We start from the raw sequence: 20,873 nt of genomic DNA on the forward strand, positions 1-20,873 counted from the left end.
GATCACTGCAAGTAAGAGTCTTGTATGTATGATAATGCTGGGAAACCAAATAACCAAACTGATTACAATTTATAATTTTATAAGGGTTTCTTCTCTAAGGAAATCCAAGATCTTGAATGCTGGGGCTTTATTAGTATCTTTTTTCATTTTTTCCCCCTCTGCTCTTGATTAAATTCAGTATGTGAATAAGTGAAATATTATTGTTTTATTGGCAACATCTCAGGTATTCTACACGCAGTGGATCCACTCATGATGTTACCTTTCCATGAAGAGTATGGAATTTTAATTTCCCAGAAGGCTTAACAATAACAGCAGCAATAACAGATTTGAAGGATAAGGTAGAAGAAAGAAAATGCCTTCAGAATGGCTGGTTGCAAATCCTCAAGTGAAAAAAGGAAAGGAAGGTAACTCAGAAAAAGTATTTTGTAAACAATGACATGTTTCTTTTGTCACTGCCACTAAGTCTATTCAAGTCTCCCTTACATTCAGCCACTACTGAAAGAAAGCTTTCTGGAGATCACCACCATCTTCAAACCGAGGGTAAAAGGGACTTTAACTAAGATACCTATCTAGGTAAACACTCTTAGAGGAAGCTGAGTAGAATCGGAAGCTCCTCCTAACCTAGGTTGCTCTGAGATCTATTCTGAAAGTGGGAATGAACACTGCAAACTGGGCAATTTTGTAATTTCCCCTGAGCATCACCAGTGAACTGAAGATCTCTAGTTAGAGACTTTGCTAGTTGTTTTCAAAACTTACTTTAGCCTTAGAACTCTTTTTCAAATGAATCTTCAACAGAAGCTCAGTATTTTAAAAAGAGAAAATATTTTAAACGATTCAAGGTGAAGAAAGGAAAGGAGGTATGTATCAGCTGAGAGCTGGGGGCTCCACCTTCACTCATAGAGGCTGCCCAGAAAACCACTGATGGTATAAATCAGTTTTATTTTGGACAACAATTCAGTAATATAAGCCATTTTAAATGTGCGTATCTTTTGGACCCCCAATTTTAGATGGTCCTAAACAATTATACAGAACTACTAGCATAAGGGCAGAAAGATATGTGTATGTGTGTGCGCACATGTGCGTGTCACACACATGGCTGTTGGGTACAATATCATTTATAATAATGAGAAATTGGGAGCAGAATGTTTGCCAACAGAGGTCTGGAGAAATAAATCATGGCATTTTCATATAATGGAATACTTTCTAGTAAAAACATACATATGTATTGATATGTAAAGATACTCAAAACATTTGGTTAAATTTGAAAAAGCTGTAGTCTGTACAATACAATCTAGTTATTATTTTTAATAATCCGCAATATTTATATACAGAAGAAAAAGCCTAGAAAGAGATATACTCTAATAGTAAAACACATTACTTTTTATAAAAAGAAAGAGAAAAGTACTACAAAAGTAGGGCACTCTTCTCATTCCTTCGGGCCCTGTAACTGTGTCAGTCACATGGTACTTGAGAAGCTCAGTATGTGACAATCTAATTTTTGGGTCTCTAATATTTGTACTCAGCTGGATTCAAAGTATAGGGTAATTTTACCCCTATGCTTGCTATGGTTTTTGCCTCTGTTTTAGTGATCTTTCTCTGTAAGTCCACTCTGTAAATCCTTATGGAAAAACATAGGAATAAAAGTAATATTTTCATTTTTTTGCATTATGGAATAACCAGTTTATCTTTGCATCACTTTGTACTTGTTTTTATGTATTTCTTTGATATCCATATGCTTTTTCCTATTAGGTTGCAGAGTCACCAGTTAAACTTACATCTTAAACTTACTGCCTGTTAATCTTCTATTCTTCCAGCACGTCAAGTGATAAAGGAAATGTGTTCTAGCTCTTTTTTTTCTTTTGTGCTCCATGGTTACCCTGGGAGATAGGAGCTAACAGGTCTCAATATCAAATGACAGCAATTACTTTCTCTGAAAAACACAATGTTAAAACCACAGGCCCCAAGTGGTGTCACTGAGGCCAAGTCCCCAGACTGGGGCTTAATATCTGATTGTAGTTTAAACAGTGTGGTTTTAACCAGTCAGTCAGGAATTTTGTGGATCAGCGAGGAGTCTACCACATGAGTCCTCTCCATCCCCCACAAGAAGATGAAGTGATCTGCATAAGACTTCCTGCTCTTCCACTAAGGGAAAGTGACTGCTTGGAACAATCCTTTTGCTAATAACCTACTTGCCCAGCTCTCCTTTTCACCTTTTTTTTTTTTTAAGTTTTATTTAAGTAATCTCTATACCCAATATGAGGCTCAAACTCATGACCCCAAGATCAAAAGTCACATGCTCTCTCAACTGAGCCATCCAGCCAGGTGCCCCAAAACCTTACATTTTGGACAACTCCTGGGAGCTCCCCTCTACTGGCTAAATGAGATGCTGCCCAGTTCATGAATGATTTAATAAAGCCAATTAGATCTTCAAGTTTACTAGGTTTGTTTTTTTAACAGATTTGGTGGCAGCGGTGAGATCTGACGCAAACATCTATTGGCTTTTGGGGACAATGAGAAACACAGGTGTGGCACCCCGCAAATGCGGAGTGTTCACTTTCTTGTCATTTGAGGGCCTTTGGCAAGTCAGTTTCAGCTCTGCTTTTTGGGTTCAAGCCACCCATCTAATTGGCTTTCCAGTCCAGGGTTAATGAATCAGTCTAGACTAACAAAGAAGGCTCTAATGGACTTTAGCCCTTGGTTCAGTCTACAATTCCACATTGGAATCCTTCCCCCAGTTACTGGGGTTTACTGGTTTAGTCCTTTCCTCATTTCTAGTCCATAGTCCCTGAATGAAGTCTGCTTGAGTTCAGTTTGGGAACTGCTGGTGGTGTGCATGGCCTTCTCTTGGACAGTCTGCAGTGACATATTTTGGTTATTGCTGGTGTGTTGAGGCACATGTTTGTCTTGTTTTGTGTAAATAAAGGCCTTTAAGTTTTCACAAGCAAAATAAGACATCACAGTGTTTCGACTCCCCTAAGTTTGAAGGATTTATACCAGGATGCTTTTCTGATTCAGGATTCACTCCTTTTGGCCAATCCCTATTTCCCTGTTTAGGGATAAATATATAAATGAGACTATGATTAAGAACTTCTCCTTAATTCTTAAATTATTACAAAATTTGCTGCTAAAAAAAATAGCCCAACAAAGATCCTTAGATTCTGTAGTCAAAGTTGTCCTTGATAATAGAATAGCTCTTGATTATTTTTTCGCTGAGCAAAGCGGTGTCTATGCTCTGGTGACCACCTGCTATGCCTAGAGCAACTTTTCTGGGGAAGCTGAAACTCAGTTACGAAAGATCAAAGAACAGGTTGCTTGGCTTAAAAAGATGATTCCTTCCAGAGTCTCTGACTTGTTTGATTTTGACTGGTGCTAATGGACCTTCCTCCCCCTCTCTATCCCCAGGATCCATAACCCGTCTCCTTAGCTCAGGATGTCATGTAAGCTTCATGTTGCCTGTTGGGATTTCATGTCTGTGGATTCCCCATGTCCATATGAAACCAAATTTGATTTTCTCCTGTTAATGTGTCATGTCAATTTGATTCTTGATCCAGCTAGAAGAACCCTGAAGGGCAGAGGACATTCTTTCTTCCTGACAGTTGGCATAAACAGCAGGATGCTTTAAACTCACTGGATACCACTCTCCCCTGGCACTGCTGCAGCAGAGAGATCCTTGGGAAATCTGACATATAGCCAGCAGAGGGTAAGATTTCTTATCATGTGTATCTCCTGGAATCTCTATGGAATCTGAGTCAAGAGCAAGAGTGGTGAGAACCCTTTTTCTAAATGAAGATGAGCGGGAGAAAATATTTGTGGAACTAGTTCCTTGTGCTTAATGACTGTTGGTAAATTAAGTAGAGTACTCCTTGGTTATGGATCCATTTCATCCCAGGGACTCTCTGTCTTTGTTTTCCTGTGTCTTTTATGTCATTTGTCATACATGAGGTAAAGGCTGTTGCTAAGGGACATCTTGGAAGCCACAAAATTGGTGGGCACAGGTTTGTCACTTAAAAGCCAGTAGAGTGCTTGCCACCTAGCTCAAAGACTCCCATGCTAAGATAAGTTGGTCCTGGACAGCTTAGATTGACACAGGTCACTTGCCAACTTCCAGAAAACTTCTGTGCAACAAGGTAGACTGTAAAACACACAATCCATAGCATAAGCCTCCCAGGTATTAGTGTTGTTCCAAGAGACCCCCCAAGGCTTAGCTACAAGAAAAACTGCATGGTTTTTTCCCTTTTGTCTTATTCTAGGTCTTCAGAGCTTGGCTTTGTGACCACTGAGAATATTCTTTTTGGTCTCCACTATCCAGAGGGTACACCTTGATGGCCAGTTGAATAGATGGGTTCTGACCCTGTCTAGCTATGCCCCTCTCAGCAGAGTTTCTTATGAGAGGTCCCAGGCCATAGGGACCTTTGTTGTTAGTGCTGGAAAGTCCCATTCCTAAGTGGCACCTGCCTGGTGTCAAAGATTAGTGGTTTTGTGACAGGAGTCTCACATTTTTGTGGGAGATCAGAGACACGGTTTTCATTGCATTATCCTTAATACCTGTGCAATGAAGGCCTTTGTTTCCTTAGATTAATTTTGGGAGTAAACTTTCGGATCACGGGAGCTACATTATCTCCACCCTTCTCTGGATGCCTCTTGTGGCTTTGGTTAAGCCATTAAAGGCTTATTGATTTGAGTTAATACTGACAGATCTTATTTGTCAATGCCTAGACAATGGATCCTTTAAATTGGCTATATATATATATATATTTAATCTTATTATGTTAATCACCATACATTACATCATTAGTTTTTGATGTAGCGTTCCATGATCCATTGTTTGCATAGAACACCCCGTGCTCCATTCAATACGTGCCCTCTTTAATACCCATCACCAGGCCAACCCATCCCCCCACCCCTCTAGAACCCTCAGTTTGCTTCTCAGAGTCCATAGTCCCTCATGGTTTGTCTCCCCCTCCAATTTTCCCTTCCTACTATCTTTTTTTTTTAACATATAATGTATTATTTGTTTCAGAGGTACAGGTTTAAAAGTATCTATTTTATAGAGAGCTCTCAATTGTATTAATATAATGGCTAGCCTTAGGGACTCCCCTGACAAGATGAAGAGAAATCAGACTTCAGACAAAAATCAATGTCCATATCCAACATAAATGTCCCTTCTTAAAATCCAGCCTCATCTGTTTTCATTCCCACCTTCTTAAAATCCAGCCTCATCTGTTTTCATTCCCATTTCCCTTCAGGATTGCACAGAGAACTCTGGCCTAATCTCTAGGTTAAAAGTATACATGTTGCTCATATAAATGCTGAAAGCCAGAAATGTTAACCAAAGCACCCAAGACTGGCAGTAAGGCTCTCTTTGCTCCTATCTTCCAGGGCTCTGGAATCAGGCTCTGCCAGCTTCAGGCATTCCTATGCAATGTCCTTTAGAAGTAGATCCTAGACCACCTGCCACAAAAGAAATTGTGTTCCCCAGACAGCAGAAAATCTTTTAAATTGTAAAGGCCTTTTACCTCTACTTTCAGACGATCCTACCAAATTTAGACTATTCACAGTCCCCCTTCGGAGACGAACAATGACCAAAATTTCTCCTAGACCCTCCTACAAATGGTTTGTGAAATGCCAATACTCAGGGGCTAACAGAAAAGCCAAGGGTGAACTGTATACCCAGTAAAAAGGCTTTTGTTAAAGTGCTTCAGAAAGATTTTACAAAGGCATAAAGTTTCTGATTAAAATTTTAGTTAAAAATCTGATATAAAGCAAATTTAGTTAAAAAAACAGGCCAAGCCCCTGATATTCAGGCCATAATCCAATTTTGTGGGAATTAGTAACAACTGTCTTTGTCTTACAAATCTCTATAAAACCAGAAATGCAACTCCAGAAACAAATCTAAGCCCACCTATGCCTCTCACAATGTCTATAGATATTTTAAAAGATCAGGATATTGGTACAAAATTGTCCTGCACTTAAGAAAAAATACCAAATCTTAAATAGCAATCTGAAACTCTGAAGGAAAAAAGTTTGTTTTGCATTCTTTCACTGTCCCTTGAAATTCTTAGGTCTTTAAAATGTAAACACAGCCCACAACTGCCTGTGACTGAAAATTAAAACGGCAAACTTCTAAAAGGGTTCTTGTGCCCAGACTCGAGCACCTTTGATAACAAGCAGATATGTTCTATCTCCACCTTAATAATCTCTCCATACCTTTGGGATGTAAATTTTCCACCCCCATCATCTCTAGGATTAAAGAGCCCTTGTTTGAAATACGAATGTTAGGGAGAAGTTTTTCATGGAGGGGTGGGGGGGGAGTATTTGGAAATCAGGCCTTTAATGTCCTCTAGACAAGTATGAATAAAAACAAAAGTTATAAAGACAAGTGCTTGTAAGGACTGGGTGGTCCAAAACTCAGAAAGCTAGAGACTAACTTTAGTATTGTTGGTTAAAGACACGTCTACTATGCATGTGTTTACTAAGAGTTAAATATGTTCATGTTATCTCTTTTGCAAAACTTACCAGAAAATAAACTTGGGACAGTGGTTGACTTTATTGCCTCATGAAGTTTTATGGGTGGTCTGAACATAATTCTTAAGAACAAGTAAATAAACATAAAAAAAGGTTTCTTTGTTTGTTTGTAGTGTAAACTTTTAAATGTCTTCCAAGATCTTTGGTAACCTTGAAACTTTAATGTTCTGCTAAGTTAAATATCGAATTAAGATAAATTCATTAAATTATCTATTTTTGTCTTATAGAGAAATTAAAGATAAATTTGGATGTTAGAAAATGTTTTGTGCTTTGCTATGAAGCACATGTTTCTAAAAATTATGAACAGTTCACAATTGTTTACTACATAGTTTTCACTAGAAACTAGTTTCTAAGAGTTAAGGATTCTAATAAATGTAATTACAACTAGAAATAAGGGAAACAACACTATATGCAGGGAAAGTATGAGGAATACAAACTGTGCACTAAAACTGCAGTATGCAACCAATGTTGGCCTTATCTGACTTGATGTCTCAAGTGACCTCAAGGAGAAATCAAACAGGTAGAAACAGAAGATCAGTTAAGCAGAGGCATGCAAGCAATATTTTCAAATAATCAGATATGAGAGAAACATAATGTATTAAGATGACCTACAGGTAGTTACGAAAGGGAGGGGGTATATGTGCTTGTGAGCAGTTCTGAGCAGTTCTTCAGAGCAGTATGAAAGACTGTCTCCCAGGCTTTAGTCCTTGGTAAGACAAAAAAAGCATTTACTAACCTATTTTGAGGTTGGTTTTCTTTCAGTTGACAAAATACAGTTTTGCTGAACAAAAAGATAATAATTTTGTCCTAAAGTGAGGGTGGTTATTTAAAGAGAGAAAACTTAGGACAAAACCTGAATGTAAAAAATAAAGCTGTAGAAGGTTTATGAACAATAATTTTAGAAAAGAATAGGATGAATTTAAGTAAATAATTTTCTTGAACTACTGGTCTGCTCTTAATAAGAAATTGTAAACAAAGCTTTTCTTTACCTTTATAAAGTCATCTGCCGAGAAAACAAGGATTCTTTGGCTATCTTTGAGGACTTAAGAAAACTGAGTCTTAATATTAAAAGAGCTAAATTTTGCTCACAAGGATGTAACCATTTCTATTTGCCTTTGAAATCTTCTATTGTCACTTTGGTTAAATAATTAAATGCTATTTCATAATAATTAATCAAATGTTCAAACCTTTTAAATATTTTTTTAATATACTTCCAAAAATCAAACCCTAAAATTTTTGGATCATAATCTAACATTTAAGATTTTGTGAAAATTTGGTATAGTAAACTGCAGTGGAAGCACTGTCAAAGTGACACTAAACCCTCTTAGATTGTGTTTGTATAGACATGTTAATAAAGTAAGTGAAACTCCTAAAAATCTGGTATCTTGGTATGTTACCTTGAAGTGTTGTATAATACAGAAAAAACAACTGAATTATCAACTGCATTGTAATGAATTCTAATCAGATCTATAACCACAGTCATCTTTAAGTTACTGTTTTACTCTGATGCTAATGCAAAGGTCTTCAGTGAGACTCATGTAAAGAACTCTGAGTACAAGCTTCCAATAATCTTAAGATCATAAAACTGAACCAGGTAAGAATTTCTGAACTAGTAAAAAAACCAGATTTAGGCAGAACAAGAATAAATCGGACTGAATGAACTGAGAATTATTTTTATGACTTTGAAACACTGCTGATTTTTTTAAATGTTTTGTTTTTCCAGATTGTTTCTTAAGCTAACTGATTCACAGCAATTTAAAACATTTATCTTTTTCTCCCTATCTGATCCCTCCAGCATTCAGAAACCCAGTGAGTATTCTATTTTCATGGAAGTTTACTTAATTTAAATAAGAATCTATTCTCCTCATAACAGGACACAATGGGAAAATTGGTTATATGATCAAGGCTTTGACCGGAATGTCCTATTTTAGACATAGACTTACACAGACTCAGATATTACCAGACAGCTTTAAGGACTTTATGGAGCCTATAAAGCTTCCTTGGAAATAACTATTGCTTACAGAGTTCCCAGCAGCTTTACCAGGTGAGTAAAGAAGATCATTTCCTGGCCAATGCAGGAACCTAGAGAAAAGAAGAATTCACCCAAATCTATAGGTACTGCAGGTGAAGTCTGATGGCAAGTAGTTGAGAGGCTACTGAAAATTTAATCTGGAGATTTCTTATGAATAGTTACAGGAAAGCAGGTTTAAAGAGCCTATATGGTCAACTGCTATTCTTGCTGCACTTATGTAAATTAATCAGGCCAAGTTTTTTTAAAACCAAACTTATTTTGCAAACTAGCATCAATTTGGTTATCTTTGGTGGAAATGGTGATTACAGAAAAGAAAAACACACCCCTGTGTATTAGATTTTAATACTGCTCATCAAAAACTAGACTAGATCCAGATTACCTCTAGTTTTCTCCAATGACTAGCTACAACTCTTTAAACTCGTATTTTCAATTTTTCTCCTACCTTTCTGACTTGGAATCGTTTGAGAACTAAAACTGCCCTTTTCCCTGAAGCCCTACAAACCAAATAAAAACAACTTGAGGTAACCTTCAGAAAAATCACACTACCTCACATCTAGACAACCTGTATGCCTGTTGTTCTAGGGGCCACTTGAAAGATCAGAGACATGTGGACTATGAACCAGGAAAATCTGTCAGACTGTCATTGCCTGCTCCCACTCCAGCTGAAGATGCGTCCAGCCTGACATCTACAAGTCATGGCTAGCTACCCTCAGAACTCAGAAAAATTAACGAAACAGAACACCTGATTAGTTATTTAATTAAATCACAGGCCTAACTTTGAGAATATACCTGCATCATGGCCTCCTGAAATGAGATTATAACTGAGCTGATCTATTGCCAGTACTAAAAGACTGGTTCAACAAGATGGAACAATCTACCAGGGCTCAACTTTAAATGTGTGAAACTTCAAGTGCCAAGGGCAGGTTGCCCTAAGATAGGCCACTTTGCCCATGAATGTTACTTTGACTTAAAAGCAGTCAAAACCCAGCAGATTTAGGAAAAGCTCCTTACCTCATCAACTGCCTAAGTTTACATTTACAGAAAGGACAGAGCTATTAACTGAGATTCCTCTTTACCTAAGACGCTTATTTGTGTAAGAGCAACCTTTATTTTCCAAACATCTCCTCTCACCTTCCTGCCAATGGCTGTCCTTCCCTTTATATCCCCCGACCCCCTACCCCCCCCAGTCCTTTGCTCAGGATGTCATATAAGCCTCACATTGCCTGAATGTCTTTGGAATTTCACGTCTGTTTTCTCCTGTTAATCTGTCTCATGTCAATTTCTTAGACCAGCTAGAAGGGCAAAGGACATTCTGCCTCCCTGATAATGACAGAGAAAAGAACAAAATAGTGGGAACTGAGAGCAGCACTAATGCCTTAAATTTTGATCACATTTTTCAGTTAAGCTGAGATTGATCAAATGGGGCAATATTGTTAAACCACAGGCCCCAAATGGCATCACTCAGGCTTATTCTGCAAACCAGGGCTTAATACCTACATTAACTGCAGTTTCAAACTTTCCCAGAAATGTAGTCTTAACTGAACGAACAGGGAATCTTCTGATTAGTGATAATGGGTCTGCCACATGGGCCCTCTCCCTTCTCCCAGAGGGTAAAAGACCCCTTGTTTTTATCCTCATGGGAAAGTGACCTTGCCTGCAACAATCCTTTTCTTTTGCTAGTAACTTTCTTGCCCCACCTTCCTTCCTATAATGTACAATGCATCGAGCTTCCATTCCCTCTACGTGCTAGATAAGAGGCTGCCCAAATTGTTTAAAAAAGCCAATTAGATCTTCAGCTTTACTACACTGAATTTTGTTTTTTTAACGAGATAGAGAATTACCTTACCTGCAAGGTAACGAATTGTCTCAAGCTTGTTAGATTCCATCAGTGTTTTCAAAGAAGCAATTTCAGTGTCAATTTTATTACTGGTCTCGGAAATAATACTTCTGGTTTTGGTATCCTGCAGTAAATAAGAATGAGACAAATTCTGTCCCTATGTATTATGGACAAAACATTTACATTAGAAACCCTTACTTATGGGTTAACTTTGTATTGCAAAGGTCTTAATTGGGGAAACAGTAAAAGCACAGTGACAGAAAAAACATGAACATTACAAACGGACAAAAAGAATATTCAATTTTTGATATTTGGAGATTTTGGGTACATTCTACTAAAAGCCTCATAGTAAAAAATTTGAGACCTAAAATATATGATAATAAACTAAGAAGGTAAACTAGGAAGGAAAGGAAAAAGTTTTAGTCCTAGAACTACAAACACTTTGTGTATAAAATCCTTAGGACATCACAGTTAAAACTTTTGCACAATTTAAAGAAAAAACTCACCCAGATTTATAATAACTGGCAGCAGTATTAAAGGGAATGGTAGAAATGCTTTTGTTGTGTAACACCAGGGAGAGAGATAAGATGGTATATGGAGCTTAGAAATAAGCTCTGGAGAATTTGATTTCCTTGCTTATCTCTTTTGTCTGGCCAAGAAAAGAACAGAATAGAATACCTGGAAAGACAAATGAGACCTTCCCTTCTATTTAATAATTAAGAAAGAGTGATGTCTCGGGGCACCTGGGTGGCACAAACTGCCGACTCTTGGTTTTGGCTCAGGTTGTGATCTCAGGGTCATGAAACTGAGCGCTGCCTATGGCTCTGAGCTCAGCACAGAGTCTGCTTAAGACAGTCTCCCTCCCTCTCCTCGTGTTCTTTCTAAAATAAATAAAAACAACAGCAAAAAAGAGTGATGTCTCTTCTGTTAGAACGTAGACCAAATGGCTTTTAACTTGTAGGCTGAGTCAAAAAGCTGGGTTTTACTCAAGCTACAGAGATTAAACATGGATTACAATTTAGGATTAGGAGAAGGTAAACAGTTGTAGAGTATGGAGTTCAGAATCCAGGGTCACATTCTGGCTCGACCACTTATTAGCTATGTGACTTTAACTTCCCTGTGTCTCATTTTCCAAATTGGTAAAATGGGACTAAAGAGGGCCTACTTCAGAGGCTGATAAGGAGAATTAACAGAAGTAAAGCAAGTAAAACAGTATCTGATACATAATAAGCATTCAATAAATATTTACTGTTAGTCTCTGCCTTCATTTAAATGCTAATTGTGAATCCTTGCTTTCAAAAAATAGTTCCTTTGTATATACAAATAATTTAGTTACAAAATATGTTACCTGGATTCTGACAGAAATCACAGTTCAGGTATAGGGCATGAGAGCGGTATAAAAGACATTTTTACATACTAATTTACCTTGCTGGTAAATTCTGTGGTTGCTTCCATAAGTTTCTTTTCTTGATCTGTAAACTAAAGGATATGATGAATCAAGAGGTTAAAAAAAAAAAGACCAGAAGGAATAATAAAGGAATTAAGTTACTAAGAAAACACATTTAGAAGCACATTACCATATCAGTTACTCTGCTTCTTTCCAGGTTGATGTCCAGTTTATTATCTGCTCTGATTTGACTTGTTTCATTCTTTAAAGAAAATCAAAATATTAAAAAAGAAATCTCATAATGTTTGTTCTGAAATTAGTAAAATATTCTAAAGTGAGAAAAGTACTTAAACTTACTATCAGTTGCTGCTTAACTTGTTCCAATTCAGTTTTCATTTTCTAGGTATAAAAAAATCACATGCAATTGCCATTATACCAAACACAACAAATCTGAAACCCTGCATTAGCAAAAACTGGACGATCTCTACACATTTCTAATTAACCATTAACTAAAACTACACAAAAAAGGAAAGTAGTATTTCATCATATTCAAAAAATTCTTATGAATTTTACAAATACAAAAAAAGTATTTGTTCTACTTACTTTATTTTTAAACCATGACTGATATTCTAAATTTAAAAATATTTAAGCTAGCGATCAAAATTCCAACTGAAGTACAGAAAGTTTTCTAATTTTAACTGACAAAAGTTAGCACAGAATCATATAAAATGGAAAATATCACATTACTTTAAATTCTGAGAACATTATATTGAGCTATATGAGAAATTTTATATAATAAATACAGAGCTCAAAGATTTTCCCTTCCATGTGACTTTTACATGTGTAAGGTACAACCCTTAATCTTTGGTCAAGAAACCATAATTTATATATAGAAACATTAGTTATGGTTAAACATGTAGTATACTTTGATCTAAAACCTTGATAATTATTGATTGACCACATAAATTCATTATTTGGTCCTATTCGTCACCAAGTGGAATACATGTGAAGTCAGTTATTTTATTAGTAATAAACCGAAACTTGTATCACCTGATTCTCTGCTCTCAGATTTGCAAATTCACTTTTTTCTAGGATGACCATGTCTTTCCTGATGGAGTCCAAATGAGACATTAGTTGTTGTACTGTTATTTCCTGGAAAGCAAAATTAAAATAGCCTAGTGATATAGAATGCCATCACCTTATACAGAATTGTTTTCATGGAATGTAAAATAATCTGTTGTTATGCTATAAGGTATAATGTTTCTTGGCTAACTAAACAAAACCAAGCCATGTGAAAACCATATATCAAAATGAAAAGGAGGTTCCAGTCCAGGGTTGCCACACAGGAGGACCCTGAACTCACCTCCTCCATGGACACCAAATCTACACCTATTTATAAAGCACTTCCTCCTGAAGAACAACACAGAGCTAACCAAACAGCTTCTGCACAGCAAAAGATGTATCACATACAAAAAGGCAAGACAGAGACACAGTCATGAAGGGAACCCCCAATCCCGACACTGAGAGCCACGGTGGGAGTCATAGTACTGAATGACCATGAGCAGATCTGTCTGCCCTGGGATACAGAAAAAACAATGAGGCTTCAAAGGGTAACTAGAATATAAAAGATCCTGCCCCAGAACTCTGCCAAACAGTACAGGAACTCAGCAGGTATTTTCTGCTTCAGAGGGGGTGGTGAACATCACTGTTTATCTTCCCCGTCCACCTTGAGAGCACAGACGCAAGCAGACACCATAGCTAGCCTACCACCTCAGCAAGCACTAGGCCCCTGGCCCAAACCAACACAGTGTCTGTGAAGGTGGCCCCAGCGGAGACCACACCAGAACACCCACGGTCAGTGTTCACAACAGCTGACTCGCCAAGATGGCACATGTGCAAAGCACCCCAGAATAACCCAGGCCCCCACCACTTCACCTCCAGATAACTTGCCAGGATACCCCCAGTTAAGAGCATCCCAGGACTTTCCAAATTAGCTCACACCCAACCAGGGTGCCACCTGCACGAAGGGTCTTGGGAACCCCTGGCCCAGGCTCACTTAAACTTAAGCTGTCCTGCCAGGGCACTAGCTCCACGAAGAGCCCCAAGCTGCCTAGAATGAAACCTCTTCAGCTTCAGCTGTCTTACCAGGCGAGAACCCTGGGACTGCCTCCAGACAATACCCACTACAGCACCAGCTCTCTGGCCCAGGGTGCAATCTACATGGAGAGCTGTGAGACTGTCCAGGCCTGTACCTGGCCTGTACCTGCTTTGGTTCTGTACATCCCACCAAAATGGCCCTAACACGAGGTGCCCCAGGATCTAAGCCTCCGACATCCACACATTCAGAAAGCCAGCCAAAGTCACCAGGCACACATCCTCCACAGGGGATGACTACACAGTATCACTCTACTTTGGAAAAGTAGCTGTTGCATGTAATTCACAGAAACAAAGTAAAGCAAGAGGAGGAGACAAAGGAGTCTGCTTCAGACAAAACCAAAACCTCGGAAACAGGACTAAATAGAATGGAAATAAGGAATATGCTTGATAAATAGTTCAAAATTATGGACATAAAGATGCCCACTGGATTGGACATTGGGGTTGATAAATTCAGTAAGAACTTGAACAAAGAGACAGAAAATTAAAAAGAACCAATCAGAGTTGAAGAACACAATAAATGAAATGAAAGATGAACTAAAGGGAATCAACAGATTAGAGGACAGAAAAGAAGAGATTAGCAATATGGAAAAGAGGGCAATGGAAAGAACCCAAGCTGAACAGTAAAAAGGAAAAAAAAAAAAAAGGGATAGGTTAAGGGATCTCTTGGACAACATCAAGCAAAAAAACATTTGCATTATAGGGGTCCCAAAAGAAGAAAAGGCAGATAAGTTATTTGAAGACACGATAGATGAAAACCTCCCTCACTTAGGGAAGGAAACAGACCTCCAGGTTCAAGAAGTGCAGAGGAGTACTAAAGATGAACCCAAGGAAGTCCACACCACAAATAGTAATTAAAATGTCAAAGATAAAAGGGAGAAGTTTAAAACCAGAAAGAGAGAAACAATGAGTTATATACAAAGGAAATCCAAGACTATCAGCTGATTTCCCTGCAGAAACTATATAGGCCAGAAGGGAACAGTAAGATATATTAAAAGTGCTTAAGGTTGTAAAAACCTACAACCTGAATCCTCTACCCAGCAAGGTTATCATTAGGAATTGTTCAGTTTTCCAGACAAAATTTTAAAAAGTTCATCACCTTTAGAGGCCTTATAAAAAATACAAAATGATTTCTTTGAGGGGAAAAGAAGAGGTCAAATTAGAAGAAAATTATGAAATGAAAAACTTTCATGAGTAAAAGCAAACAAAGTAAAGGTAGTACAGCAAACACTTAAAAAGTGAGTTTGAAGATTAAAGATAGAGGTAGTAAAGTCAATTATATTTAAAAATCAGTTAAGGGGATTCACAAACTAAAAAGATATAAAATATGACAACATATACATAAAATGTGGAGGGGGTAGATAAAAATGGGTTTCTTTTAGAATGTGTTTGAACTTAAGTAACCATCAACTTAATATAGACAGCTAAGTACTTAGGATGTCATATATGAACCTTATGGCAACCACAAACCTAAAACCTGCAAGAAATACACAAAAAATAAAGAGAAAGAAAGCTAAGCAAAACACTAAAGAAAGTCATCAATCACAAGGAATGAGAGCAAGAGACCAAGAAAGGAATGGAGAAGAACTACAAAAGCAACAAAATGGCAAAAAGAACATATACATCAATAATTAAATGAAATGGTCTAAGTGTTCCAATCAAAAGACACAGAGCGACAGATTGGATAAAAAAAGACCCATCTACATGCAGTGTAGGAGAGACTCACCTTAGTACTAAAGAAACATACAGACTAAAAGTGAAGGGATGGAAAAAGATACCCTATGCAAACTGATGGCGGGGGGTGCAGCAAGCCAGAGTAGCAGTAATTAAATCAATAAAAATAGACTTTAAAACAAAGACTAACAGACAAACAAGGGCATTACATGATAATAAAGGGATCAATCCAACAAGAGGATATCACAATTATAAATATCTATGCACCCAACACTGGAGCACCTAATAATGCATAAAGCAAATATTAATAGATAAAGGGAGAAACAGTAATACGATCCTGAGAGACTTTAATACCCCACTTACAACAACGAAGAGATCATACAGAAAAAAATAAATAAGGAAACAGTGGTCTTTCAACCAACATATTAGACCAGATGGACATACCCCCAAACAACAGATTATACATTCTTTTCAAGGGAACACATAACAACATTCTCCAGAACAGGTCACATGTGAGGCCACAAAACAAGTCTCACTAAATTTAGTAAAACTGAATTCATAGTAATCTTTTCCAACTGCAACAGTATGAAACTAGAAATAAATCGCAAGAATAAGAGTGGAAGAAACAAACACATGGAAGTTAACAACATGCTATGAAACAACCAATGGGTCAATAAAGAAATCAAAGAGGAAATAAAAAAATACATGGAGACAAATGAAAATGAAACACAATGGTTCAAAATCTTTGGGACACAGTGAAAGCAGTTCTCAGGAGATACATAGTGAAACAAGCCTACCTCAAGAAACAAAAAAAATTTCGAATAAATAATCTAACCCTACGTGTAAAGAAACTAGAAAAAGGAACAGAATAAACCTAAAATTGGTAGAAGGAAGAAAATAATAAAGATGAGAGTAGAAATAAATGAAATAGACACTAAAAAACCAATAGGAATAGAATAATGAAACCCAGAGCCGGTTCTTTGAAAAGATAAAGAAAAGTGATAAACTTTTAGCCAGACTCATCAAGAAAAAAGGGAGGAAGACACAAATAAAATAAAAAACGAAAGAGGGTAAGTAACAACTGACACCACAGAAATACAAAAGATTAGAACAGAATACTACAGAACTACATGCCAGCGAAGGGGACAACCAGGAAGAAATACATAAATGTCTAGAAATATATAAACTTTCAAAACTGAATCAGGAAGAAATAGAAAATCTGAACAGACCAATTACTAGTAATGAAATTGAACTGATAATCAAAAAACCCCCAACAAACAAAAGTCCAGGACCAGATAGATTCACAGTGAATTCTACCAAACATTTAAGCAAAAGTTAACACCTCTTCTCAAAATATTCCAAAAAATAGGACAGAAAACTTCCAAATCCATTCTATGAGGCCGGCATTACCCTGATACCAAAACCACCCGTCAAAAACACTACAAAAAAAAAAAGAAAACAGGCCCGTATCTACAATAAACACAGATGCAAAATTCTCAAAAAATATTAGCAAACTGAATTCAACAATACATTAAGAGGATCATTTACCATGATCAAGTTTGATTTATTCCTGGGATGCAAGGATGGTTCAGTATTCACAAACCTATCAATGTGGTACATCACATTAACAAGAGGAAGGATAAAAACCATATGATCATCTTAACAGGTGCAAAGAAAAGCATATGACAAAATATAGCATCCATTCATGATAAAAACTCTCAACAATGTGGGTGTAAAGGGAACATACCTCAACATAATAAAAGCCATGTATGACAAACCCACAGCTAACGTGATACTCAATGGTGAATAATGGAGAGCTTTTCCTTTAAGATCAGGAACAAGATGAAGATGTCCACTCTCACCAGTTTCATTCAACACAGTACTGGAAGTCCTAGCCACAGCTATCAGACAACAAAAAGAAAAGGCACAGAATTGGTGAGGAAGTACAACTGTCACTATCTGCAGATGACCTGAAACTATACAAAGAAAATCCTGAAACTATACACAGAAAACCTTAAGCCCCAAACTCCACCAAAAAAACCCTATTAGGAGTAATAAATGAATTCAGTAAAGTTGGAAGACAGAAAATTAATACCCAAAAATCAGCTGCATTTCTATATACTAGTAATAAAGTAGCAGAGAAATAAACAATTCTATTTACAATTGCACCAAAAAGAATAAAATACCTAGGACTAAACCAAGGAGGTGAAAAAACTGTACTCTGAAATCTTTAAGACACTGATGATAGAATCTGAAGATGGCACACAAAGAAGGAAAGATATTCCAGGCTCACGGACTGGAGAAATTCATATTGTTAAAATGTCCATACTACCCAAAGCAATCTACAAATTCAATGCAATCCCTATCAAAATACCAACTGCATCTTTCACAGAATTGGAACAAATAATCCTAAAATTGTATAGAATGACAAAGGACTTCAAATAGCGGTGGCAATCTTGAGAAAGAACAAACTGGAGGTGTCACAATTCCAGATTTCAAGATATACTATTAAGCTATTGTGATAAAAACAGCCTGGTACTGGCATAAAAACAGGCACACAGATCAATAGAACAGAGTAGAAAGCCCAAAAATAAACCCATGCTTATATGGTAAATTAATCTACAACAAAGAAGGGCAAGAATATACAATGGAAGAAAAGACAATCTGGTTAGGAAATTTTGGATCAGTGTCAATGAGTCTGCCACATGGGCACACTCCATCACCTAAGGAAAGATGAGGTTATCTGCATAAGACCCTTTGCTTTTCCCCTAAGGGACAATCCTTTTCTTCTGCTAATAACTTTCCTGCCCTACCCTCCTATAAAAACCTTCCATTTTGTACAACTCCTCAGAGCCACACTGTACTTGCCAAATGAGCTACTGTCTGATTTATGAATCATTTAATAAAGCCAAGTAGATCTTTAAATCTACTTGGTTGAGGAGTGCCTGGCTGGCACAGTTGGTAGAATATGGAACTCTTGATCTTGGGGTCATGAGTTCAAGCCTCATATTGGGCATAGAGCTTACTTAAAAAAAAAAAAAATTACTGGGTTGAATGGTGGCAGTCAGAGAAACCGAAGCAAACTTCTTCTGGCAGCATTCAAGGAGAACGAAAAACACAGACATGGTGCCCACAAACCCTTTGAGTTCACAGTCTTTCTTGTTTCTGAGGGCTGTGGTAATTTCCTCTTGTTTCTGAGCTCGACTCTCTCTTTTGGTTTTGGTGTTTTTCAGTTCAGCTCTTGACCTGATTGGCGTTCCTTTACAAGGCAGGCCAGCTTGAAATGGCAGATGGTTATGCTGGAGCCCAGTTGAGCGGGCAGAAGGGTCTTCCAGGAGCCAAGGCTTTCAGACCACAATTCCCCATGTGGAAAACCCCAGCAAGGTTCTATGGGAATTGCTGATGGTGTACACAGGGCCCTGTGGCCAGGACACAGTACTTCCAGTATATTCAGGTGCACATTTGTCTTGCTTTATGTAAATAAAGGCTCTTGCGAGCACGTATCTAGGAGTCCAAAAAGCCACAAAAATTGGTGGACAGAAGTCGAGCATTTAGAGGCTGTTAGACTGTTTGCCACCTCAAGAACGTGTCATACAAAAAATAATAGCTTTGGATAATGACTGACTGTTTCAAAGATTTAATGAAGTTTTTGTAAGTAATTTAAATATAATTATTAAGAACAAGTAAATAAAAATTTTAGGTAATCTTTTTAAATAGTCTCCCTAAATCTTTTTAGTAGTGTAAAACCTTAAAGTTTTGTTAAGTTAAATTTATTAAATATCTATATCATTTCCAAATAAGAGAAAATACTAAACCATTAATTATTAAACATTGGACAGAACTGGGATGTAGAGAAAATAATTACAGAAGGTTGAAAAAGGAATCATTAAAAAGGAATTTTAATGTGTAGTCACAAACTGGTTAAGATAAAAATAAATTTATTAAAAAAAGTTTCAATATGAAAAGTAAGCTGTTGCAAAATTAGAATTTAGTTTTCTATTAAAGGGACAACGTTTTCTTGGACTTTTGGTCTGTTTTTGATAAGATTGTAGAAGTTCTTTTCTCTTCTAAATATTAAATTTCATAATGATCTGTTATCTTATTTAGGCAAGTGCTTTAAAATCTTTTTTGATATTTTTGGGGCTCCTGAATGGCTCAGTCATTAAGCATCTGACTCTTGATTTCGGCTCAGGTCATGATCTCAGGGTTGTGGCCCCACCTCCAGCTCTGCGCTCAGCGTGGAGTCTGCTTGTAGATTCTCTCCCCATCTCCCTTTGCCCCTCCCCCCACGCCTGCATGCTCGCTCTCTCTCTCCAAAATAAATAATTTTTAAAAATCTTTGATGGTCTTTTTGACGAATTTTTCCAAATCAAATTCTAAATGAAGTCTTTTTGACCTGGCATATTCCAAAGGATTTGTTAAACCAATCAGGCTTATTTGACATGCAAATTACATGGAAAGCATTGTCAAATAAGTAATATGAAGCCTTCTTTATATTTGTAAAACTGTGGCACATGTGGACAAAAGTCCATTCTGCTTCTGCAAAAATGGCACCTCACTGCCAGACTTTTGCCATCCTAACATCCTTGTAACATGGCAATAGTGTACTCCTGAATCAGAAAAATTAAGATGGGTAAGTAATGGTTATAAACTGAATAAACAAGTGTATGGGAAGCCTAAGACAGTGGCTTGGTTCTTCCTGGCTCCCTGACAAATCCCATCTTCCATTTTTTGCATACCTTCACACCCATGGTAGTACATTTAGATGACTCAAATTATGAATAGGTACTGGGGTGAAGACTTGCGGTCTACCAGCAAGGTCTGACCTGTTTGGTCCACAATCCTGGAAAAAATGTTTTTGTTTGTTTTCAGAGGCTTCAGATCTCCTTCTGGACCCTCTGAATACCAGCAGCTGGACTTCATTCAACTGCCACTTAGTATGGGTTATCAGTGTTCTTGTTCTCGTATGTGTGTTTTCTGGATGAGATAAAGCCTTTCCTTGCTGCAAGGCTCATGCCCTCACAGTAAAAACAAAACATAACTGTTAAAAAATGTGTTTCTCACTTGGGGTGTACTTTTCAACTACCTCTAGTGATCAAGACACTCACTTTGTTGAGTTACATCATAGGAGCCTCAGCACAAACCTTACAAGCTTCTTGGAATTCTATTAGTATACAACCTTCTGCTGATTCCCTGTTGTCTCATGCTGGTATGACCAAGCCACTGTAAATCTCTCTCTAACGTCTTATGGTCAAGCCTATCAT

The 20,873-nt window shown here is 37.3% G+C and overlaps 1 protein-coding gene across 3 annotated transcripts in view; it reads right to left on the minus strand.

Moving 5' to 3' along the window:
* Positions 1-20,873, minus strand: part of CCDC90B (coiled-coil domain containing 90B) — a 41,291-nt gene that overhangs the window by 5,811 nt on the left and 14,607 nt on the right. For 2 of the 3 annotated variants that reach the window (XM_032393498.1, XM_032393500.1), the window contains exons 4-8: positions 12,832-12,933; positions 12,139-12,180; positions 11,972-12,043; positions 11,820-11,873; positions 10,404-10,518 (exon numbers count right to left, since the gene is read on the minus strand). In XM_032393498.1, coding sequence (XP_032249389.1) covers positions 10,404-10,518; positions 11,820-11,873; positions 11,972-12,043; positions 12,139-12,180; positions 12,832-12,933 — 385 coding nt within the window. Of the gene's footprint in view, positions 1-7,392; positions 8,608-10,403; positions 10,519-11,819; positions 11,874-11,971; positions 12,044-12,138; positions 12,181-12,831; positions 12,934-20,873 lie in introns of those variants that run through there. The other variant, XM_032393499.1, reaches the window with a different exon arrangement.

The sequence above is a fragment of the Phoca vitulina genome, unplaced genomic scaffold (assembly GCF_004348235.1).
Source record: "Phoca vitulina isolate PV1807 unplaced genomic scaffold, GSC_HSeal_1.0 scaffold74, whole genome shotgun sequence".
NCBI classification, from domain to species: domain Eukaryota; kingdom Metazoa; phylum Chordata; class Mammalia; order Carnivora; family Phocidae; genus Phoca; species Phoca vitulina.